Source organism: Thalassophryne amazonica, unplaced genomic scaffold, assembly GCF_902500255.1.
Source record: "Thalassophryne amazonica unplaced genomic scaffold, fThaAma1.1, whole genome shotgun sequence".
NCBI classification, from domain to species: Eukaryota; Metazoa; Chordata; class Actinopteri; order Batrachoidiformes; family Batrachoididae; genus Thalassophryne; species Thalassophryne amazonica.
In genome coordinates, this window is record NW_022986237.1 from 471,385 (window position 1) to 479,698 (window position 8,314).

General features: G+C 48.6%; 2 protein-coding genes across 2 annotated transcripts in view; both read right to left on the reverse strand.

The window, feature by feature from the left end:
- aco1 (aconitase 1, soluble) overlaps positions 1–2,391 on the reverse strand; it is a 38,287-nt gene extending 35,896 nt beyond the window's left edge. Inside the window, exons 1-3 of the mRNA XM_034165246.1 lie at positions 2,335–2,391; positions 1,046–1,178; positions 811–979 (exon numbers count right to left, since the gene is read on the reverse strand). Coding sequence (XP_034021137.1) covers positions 811–979; positions 1,046–1,154 — 278 coding nt within the window. The 5' untranslated portion in view covers positions 1,155–1,178; positions 2,335–2,391. The remainder of the gene's footprint in view (positions 1–810; positions 980–1,045; positions 1,179–2,334) is intronic.
- Positions 2,392–3,940: 1,549 nt separating this feature from the next.
- LOC117505695 (leucine-rich melanocyte differentiation-associated protein) lies at positions 3,941–8,047 on the reverse strand. The gene is made up of 4 exons (XM_034165249.1): positions 7,995–8,047; positions 7,402–7,893; positions 4,675–4,752; positions 3,941–4,533 (listed from the first exon to the last, which is right to left on the reverse strand). The coding sequence occupies exons 2-4, from the start codon at positions 7,791–7,793 to the stop codon at positions 4,329–4,331; spliced, it is 675 nt and encodes a 224-aa protein (XP_034021140.1). The 5' UTR covers positions 7,794–7,893; positions 7,995–8,047; the 3' UTR covers positions 3,941–4,328.
- Between the last annotated feature and the right edge of the window lie 267 nt (positions 8,048–8,314).

Sequence of the window (8,314 nt, forward strand, 5' to 3'; positions counted from 1 at the left end):
CAGGTGACACGTGTGAAGTCCGAAGGACATAATAACTGCGTAATAACCAGGTGACACGTGAAATCCCACAGGAACTTAATAACTGTGCAATAACCAGGTGACATGCTAAAGTCCAGAACTACGTAATGATTGTGTAATAATCAGGTGACACAGATGAAGTCTTGAAGGATGTAATAACTGTGTAATAACCAGACGACATGCTCAAAGTCCCTTAGGACGTAATAACTCTGTAATAAGCAGGCGACATGCGTGAAGTCCTGAAGGACGCAATAACTGTAATACCCAGGTGATGTGTGAAGTCCCGAAGGATGTAATAACTGCGCAAAAACCAGGTGACGTGAAGTCCAGAAGGACATAAAACAACGTAATAACCACGTGACGTGTGAAGTCCTGAAGGACATAATAACTGCATAACAACCAGGTGACACATGTGACGTCCTAAGGACGTAATAAATGCGTGATAACCAGGTGACACATGTGAAGTCTCGAAGGACGTAGTAACTGCATAATAACAAGGTGACAGGTGTGAAGTCCAGAAGGACGTAATAACTGTGCAATAACCAGGTGACACGTGAAATCCCGAAGGACGTAATAAATGTGTAATAACCAGGTGACACGCTAAAGTCCAGAAGGATGTAATGACTACGTAATAATCAGGCAACACACATGAAGTCTCAAAAGATGTAATAACTGTGTACTAACCAGGCATCATGCATGAAATCCCGAAGGACGTAATAACTGTGTAATAACCAGGAGACACGCATGAAATCTGGAATGATGTAATAACTGTGTAATAACCAGTTGACATACGTGAAGTCCTGAAGAATGATCCGGGCCGGCTTGAACGGTACCTCCACGGTCTGAGTCTGGGTCTGTTTCCAGTTTAAAATGTTTTCCACGTCGGTGGGTTTCACCAGAAACCCATCGCAGTTCCTGACAGCAGACTCCAGCAGGACCCGGATGGAGAATGGCAGATGGTCTGATGACACAAGCAGCCGTTAGAGATCAGCTTTCACGTTCACACTGGGTAAAACCCGGAGCTCACCGTATCTGGGATCCCCCAGCTTGAGAAGACTGTAGAACTGCTGAGCTGGGTTCTCTGGGTCCAGAGGCTCAGTGAGGTTCTGGAAAGGATTATTCACAGTCGCAGCCATCCTGCTGTGATCTTCAGTCCAAATCTAAAAGAAGAAAGAGATCATGTTCTAACTTCAGGCTGGACAGCAAAATAGACAAAACTCTGATAAGACAAAGGCCCACCTGTTTACTTGACCCACAGGGGGCAGTAGAGTAGATTTTAACCAACTGACCAAACTTTAAACAGGAAATGTGCAGACAGCCAAAAATCACAGTAAGGCATGGCACGGTGGCACAACACCACGGTGCATCCAGGTGAAAGCATAACTGACAAGAACCAGCACTTCATCCTGGTCCACCACCTGGTCTAGATAATCACCTTGCACAAACACCCAGGGAGCCATACACAGAGTCATTGAGCTATATTATAGAAAGGTTAGGGGGCGCACGGGTCGCGTGACCCTGTGCCAACTAAAACCATCCACGTGGAACTCGGCTCTCTGCTGCAGACGAGCGTTTTTTAAGTTTTTATTGATAAGGGTAGCTGGGCCGTCGGAGTCAGGATGCTGAAGACTTCTGCATCATGTAATAACACGTAATAAATATCAGCCGTCAAACAGAAACCGACATTTTCTTTGTTCAGCTCGCCATCACCACACCGACTGAAAATCAAACCACAAACACTCCGTAACGTCTGTTTGCCGCCTTTTTGCTCAGATACTCGCAGAAAAGACAAACAACTCGGACTAAAGTATGTCACAGCAAACACTGCACTGCATTATGGGTCAGAGCGCTGAAGGAGCCAGCGTGATGACACGCCCACAGGGCGGGACATCCAGCAGCTCCTCTCCAATTAAAGAAACAGGACACTCAAAAAAAAGACACCAAATAGTTATATTCAGACGCACTGTGTTTTTTAATATAATGTGTCGTCCCGTTAGCATATGCCGAGAAGACAAGCTGACTTAAAAACTTTAAGAAATTAATATCCTTCACACGTTTTAAAAGCTACAAACAATATTATAAATTATGATAACTTCAAAATGTACAGCTTCACTGTCCTCCTGACGTCAGCCAGCATGACAACACTGACGTCATAAAACGTCAGAGTGAATCAGCATTAAGAGAAAACCTTTATAAATATGATGATTAAAGTTAATTCATGCGGCCAAGCAGTCTACTGCTGACGTTTAATCGCGCGTCACGGAGTGAGTTAGCTGACGTCACGCTGCCGTAAAGGTTAAAAACAAAGAAGTTTACCTGCGAGCAGCAGAAACGGAGGCAAGCTAACAGGCTAACAGCACGATGTGACGTCACCGCAGCACCTTTTACCTGGAGCTCGCTACCGCCCCCTGTAGGAGCGGAGGAAACATCCTCACGTCTAAAAGAGGATACGGCGAAAGAAAGAAAAAGAAAGAAAGAAAGAAAGAAAAAGAAAGAAAGAAAGAAAGAAAGAAAAAGGGGAAAAGCCAGTATCTTCCGGAGTAAGTGTTTGTGAACAGTAGGGGGCGCCCGCACACAGAATAAAATAGATCAACAGTCCTTCTCACTGTAATAAATTTATTCAACATTGATTGCAGTGTGATGTCACAGCAGGTCAGGAATGAAGCGTTTTAGACAGAGCCAAAGTTACCAAAGTGTGCAAATTAGTGGAAGATGTAATAAAAAAAAATGAACACACACGTGGGAGTGGGGAGTTCTGCAGGTGAACAATGATAAATGCAATAGTTTAGGAAGCAATGAGCTAAGGACAATAGGTAACAAACAGCTGCCATTTTACATTTCTACCACCAGGGGGCGATACGTGGCCAGATCACAGGGTGAAATGGGCACATTTGGCTGTGCTCAGATTTAACACTTCCTAAGGGCCCGGTCTCACTGGGGAGAGGATTAATTGCGCATGAATTGAGTATACAAATCGCGGGCGGATATATTAATAATATATAGCGAATATATGATGAACAATCACGGTTATATAACACATGTATTCAGGAAACTGATCTGACACATTGAGATTATCGCGGCAGTATTACAGGTGTATTATGAATGCATCGCGCACGTGTTGCGCGTGCACGGCATCTGCATTGCGGTCATAAAAGAAGGGCACTCACTCCTTTCGGCATCACTATTCACACCAACAATACAGCCTCTGGAGCATTTGCTGGACTTGGACAAGTTGATCACAGAGTTAATGTTCATGTTGTCATTCAAGGGTTAACTGTTCATGAGTTTGGGGAGCAGGAGGGGGGAAGCCGCTCCGGGTGTGAGACGTGTTTTGTTTTGTTTTGCTTCTCTTTTTTTTGAGTGAGTTGTGGCTAAACAGCAACTCTTCCTTTTGTTGGTGTTAAATAAAAGTCCTGGATTGCAGCAGCTACGTCTTTGTGGATCTACACAGCCGGACCGGCACTGACTGGCAGGTATGTCGCTTTCTGTCACATATAGTACTTTGGGTTTACGTGACATGTTTGTTATGCATTCACAGATTGTCCTCAAATCAGCTGCAAAGCAGGTGTAATAAAAACGCTTTATTCGTGGCCAGTATGTATGCAGTCGCTACAACATATTTTAGTTTGTGATGTGCACATGATGGGCACAATATATATCTGTTTTACACACTGTCCCGGTCCGCTGCCAAGCCGCAAATCCCCGTCAGTTGCGGATATCAGCGGTTAACGGCAGATATACAGCGCATAGAGTGAGTATGTATTGTGTATGAATTGAGTATGTATGGAGAATGTAAGGCGGATGTCATCCGCATCCGGATTTTTGAGCAGCTCAAAAATCCTGGCTGCAGATATGCGTGCCTCTGCGGATGATCACGGGCATGTTCGGATGACGGCCGACTCATACAGGCATGTTACACGGATATTGCGGATGTTTGGCGAATATGGGCCGATTTTGTGCACAATCCATACGCAAATCCTCCTAAACGCCAGTGGGACAGGGCCCTAAGATCTTCTCTTCACATTCTGTCGACGGGTGGCAACTGCACACACAAAGAAATAAAATAAACATAACCCTCAGACGAGCAACATTTGTGAAATTGACAGAACGTCTGCCACGGGCTATCGTTTCACTACGGTGCCTCCTTGTGGCAGCGGGCACAGCCGTGTCCTGCACCAACATGGGTATTCTTGTGGCAAACACTGCTGGAATCAACAAGAAAACGACAAAACTTGCACAAACAGCAAAGCTGTAAAAGCCGTGGAACACATTAGTCTGAAGACATGGGCCAGGGTCCAGATCAGAACGCTTCAGTCTTCAGCCCTGGATCTGGGTGCATTGTGCTTCACTGCCACATGACTCGACTTTGTGCCTTTCTTTGCCGATGATGCCTCCGTCTTCTTTCGACTGTGTCGGTGCAGCCGGTAGGTCTTTCTGGCTTTGACCCACTCCTCTTCCAGGACCTCGGTGTCATCCAGGATCTGCAGGCCAGGGATTTGACTGATGACATACTGTCTGGAAGGCAAAACAGAACATTAACAACAAATGCAGAGACTATGAGACTATGAGATGAAAATGTCTCAGCATGAGATGGAGGCACACGTAGACAGGTTCAAGTACCCTGAGCAGTTTGGAATGTTGTCTGAAGTCGCTCACCTGTAGTCTTTATGCTGAGTCAGCGTTCCCCCGTTGAAATAACTCGGTGCTGCTTCATTGTTCATCATGCTGAGGATCCTGCACATGCACAAACACAGAGATTCGTTTAGGTGCAGGATCCTGCACATGCACAAACACGGAGATTCGTTTAGGTGCAGGATCCTGCACATGCACAAACACGGAGATTCGTTTAGGTGCAGGGTCCGGACGTGCACAAACACAGAAACTCTGTTAGGTGCAGGGTCCGGACGTGCACAAACACAGAAACTCTGTTAGGTGCAGTGTCCGGACGTGCACAAACACAGAGACTCGGTTAGGTGCAGGGTCCAGACGTGCACAAACACAGAAACTCTGTTAGGTGCAGGGTCCGGACGTGCACAAACACAGAGACTCGGTTAGGTGCAGGGTCCGGACGTGCACAAACACAGAAACTCTGTTAGGTGCAGGGTCCGGACGTGCACAAACACAGAAACTCTGTTAGGTGCAGTGTCCGGACGTGCACAAACACAGAAACTCTGTTAGGTGCAGGGTCCCGACGTGCACAAACACAGAGACTCGGTTAGGTGCAGGGTCCGGACGTGCACAAACACAGAAACTCTGTTAGGTGCAGGGTCCGGACGTGGACAAACACAGAAACTCTGTTAGGTGCAGGGTCCGGACGTGGACAAACACAGAAACTCTGTTAGGTGCAGGGTCCGGACGTGCACAAACACAGAAACTCTGTTAGGTGCAGGGTCCGGACGTGCACAAACACAGAAACTCTGTTAGGTGCAGGGTCCGGACGTGCACAAACACAGAAACTCTGTTAGGTGCAGGGTCCGGACGTGCACAAACACAGAAACTCTGTTAGGTGCAGGGTCCGGACGTGCACAAACACAGAGACTTGGTTAGGTGCAGGGTCCGGACGTGCACAAACACAGAGACTCTGTTAGGTGCAGGATCCGGACGTGCACAAACAGAAACTCTGTTAGGTGCAGGGTCCGGACGTGCACAGACACAGAGACTTGTTTAGGTGCAGGATCTGGACGTGCACAAACACAGAGACTCCGTTAGGTGCAGGGTCCGGACGTGCACAGACACAGAGACTTGTTTAGGTGCAGGGTCCGGACGTGCACAAACACAGAGACTCGGTTAGGTGCAGGGTCCGGACGTGCACAAACACAGAAACTCTGTTAGGTGCAGGGTCCGGACGTGCACAAACACAGAAACTCTGTTAGGTGCAGGGTCCGGACGTGGACAAACACAGAAACTCTGTTAGGTGCAGGGTCCGGACGTGCACAAACACAGAAACTCTGTTAGGTGCAGGGTCTGGACGTGCACAAACACAGAAACTCTGTTAGGTGCAGGGTCCGGACGTGCACAAACACAGAAACTCTGTTAGGTGCAGGGTCCGGACGTGCACAGACACAGAGACTTGGTTAGGTGCAGGGTCCGGACGTGCACAAACACAGAGACTCTGTTAGGTGCAGGATCCGGACGTGCACAAACAGAAACTCTGTTAGGTGCAGGGTCCGGACGTGCACAGACACAGAGACTTGTTTAGGTGCAGGATCTGGACGTGCACAAACACAGAGACTCCGTTAGGTGCAGGGTCCGGACGTGCACAAACACAGAGACTTGGTTAGGTGCAGGGTCCGGACGTGCACAAACACAGAGACTCTGTTAGGTGCAGGATCCGGACGTGCACAAACAGAAACTCTGTTAGGTGCAGGGTCCGGACGTGCACAGACACAGAGACTTGTTTAGGTGCAGGATCTGGACGTGCACAAACACAGAGACTCCGTTAGGTGCAGGGTCCAGACGTGCACAGACACAGAGACTTGTTTAGGTGCAGGGTCCGGACGTGCACAAACACAGAGACTCGGTTAGGTGCAGGGTCCGGACGTGCACAAACACAGAAACTCTGTTAGGTGCAGGATCCTGCACATGCACAAACACAGAGACTCGGTTAGGTGCAGGGTCCGGACGTGCACAAACACAGAGACTCGGTTAGGTGCAGGGTCCAGACGTGCACAAACACAGAGACTCTGTTAGGTGCAGGGTCCGGACGTGCACAGACACAGAGACTTGTTTAGGTGCAGGATCTGGACGTGCACAAACACAGAAACTCTGTTAGGTGCAGGGTCCAGACGTGCACAGACACAGAAACTCTGTTAGGTGCAGGATCCGGACGTGCACAAACACAGAGACTCTGTTAGGTGCAGGATCTGGACGTGCACAAACACAGAGACTCTGTTAGGTGCAGGATCTGGACGTGCACAAACACAGAAACTCTGTTAGGTGCAGGGTCCGGACGTGCACAGACACAGAGACTTGTTTAGGTGCAGGATCTGGACGTGCACAAACACAGAGACTCTGTTAGGTGCAGGGTCCGGACGTGCACAGACACAGAGACTTGTTTAGGTGCAGGATCTGGACGTGCACAAACACAGAGACTCTGTTAGGTGCAGGGTCCAGACGTGCACAGACACAGAAACTCTGTTAGGTGCAGGATCTGGACGTGCACAAACACACAGACTCTGTTAGGTGCAGGATCTGGACGTGCACAAACACAGAGACTTGTTTAGGTGCAGGATCTGGACGTGCACAAACACAGAGACTCTGTTAGGTGCAGGGTCCAGACGTGCACAAACACAGAGACTCTGTTAGGTGCAGGGTCCGGACGTGCACAAACACAGAGACTTGTTTAGGTGCAGGATCCGGAATGAGACTCTTGTGATGTCTCACTTGATGTTGGGGAACCTCTGTTGGACCTCCTGCACAAAAACAGGCAGATTGGTGATCCGGTTCTTGTTGACGGACAAAGCGGTGATGCTTGGCATGTAGGGAAACTTCACGTGAGATGTGTAGCTGTTGGAGTCCAGAACCAGAGTGCTGAGCTTTTCCAGTGAACCAAGGAGAACCGGGTTCCAGTAAACCTGAATGAAGGAGAACAGCTGGGAGGGCATGGTCTCGGTCTGCGTGTCCACAAGGTTTGAAGGATACTCATCCAGCAGGTTGTGGCTCAGGTCCAGCAGCTGCAGTGTGCGCCCGTGCATCAGGATCCTCTCGGACGGGATCTCTGACAGGTTCTGGTGGGCAAAGGAGAGCCAGCAGGCGCCGCTTTCCTCTGGATCCATGATGGCAGCGTGACCTCGTGACCTCAGCCTGTCCAGTGCCGTGACATAATCGCAGCACTTCCCGTGGGTGTGCCTTTAACCTGAAGATACGCGCTAACTGCTACGATAAACACAAAAACAAACAAACAAACATGAAAATATGTTTACATTTTAAAAAGTGTATCAGGGTTCAGAGTGAAAAAAATTAAACTCAGTCATCACTTTTCCAGCTGAGAAGACATCCAGGAAGACAGCCGGTCCATCCAAACGTCCCCAATGTTAAGGTCTCTCTGCTGGTGCGTCCTTGGTCCTTAGCTGTGACAGTAGCACAGGAGGACAGAAGAAACAGAAAAGCAAACTGTGCAGTCAGATTAAAGACAACCCACTGAGAGAAGTGAAGTGAGGGAAGCCACCAGGACTCCCCCACAGTGACTGGAGAAGCAGGAGCAGCTCTTCAGCCGCACTCGGAGGGTTTGATCCTTTCCCCACTCTTCTGGGGACAAACACAGATGATCACATGACGGAGTCACATGACGTGAAGA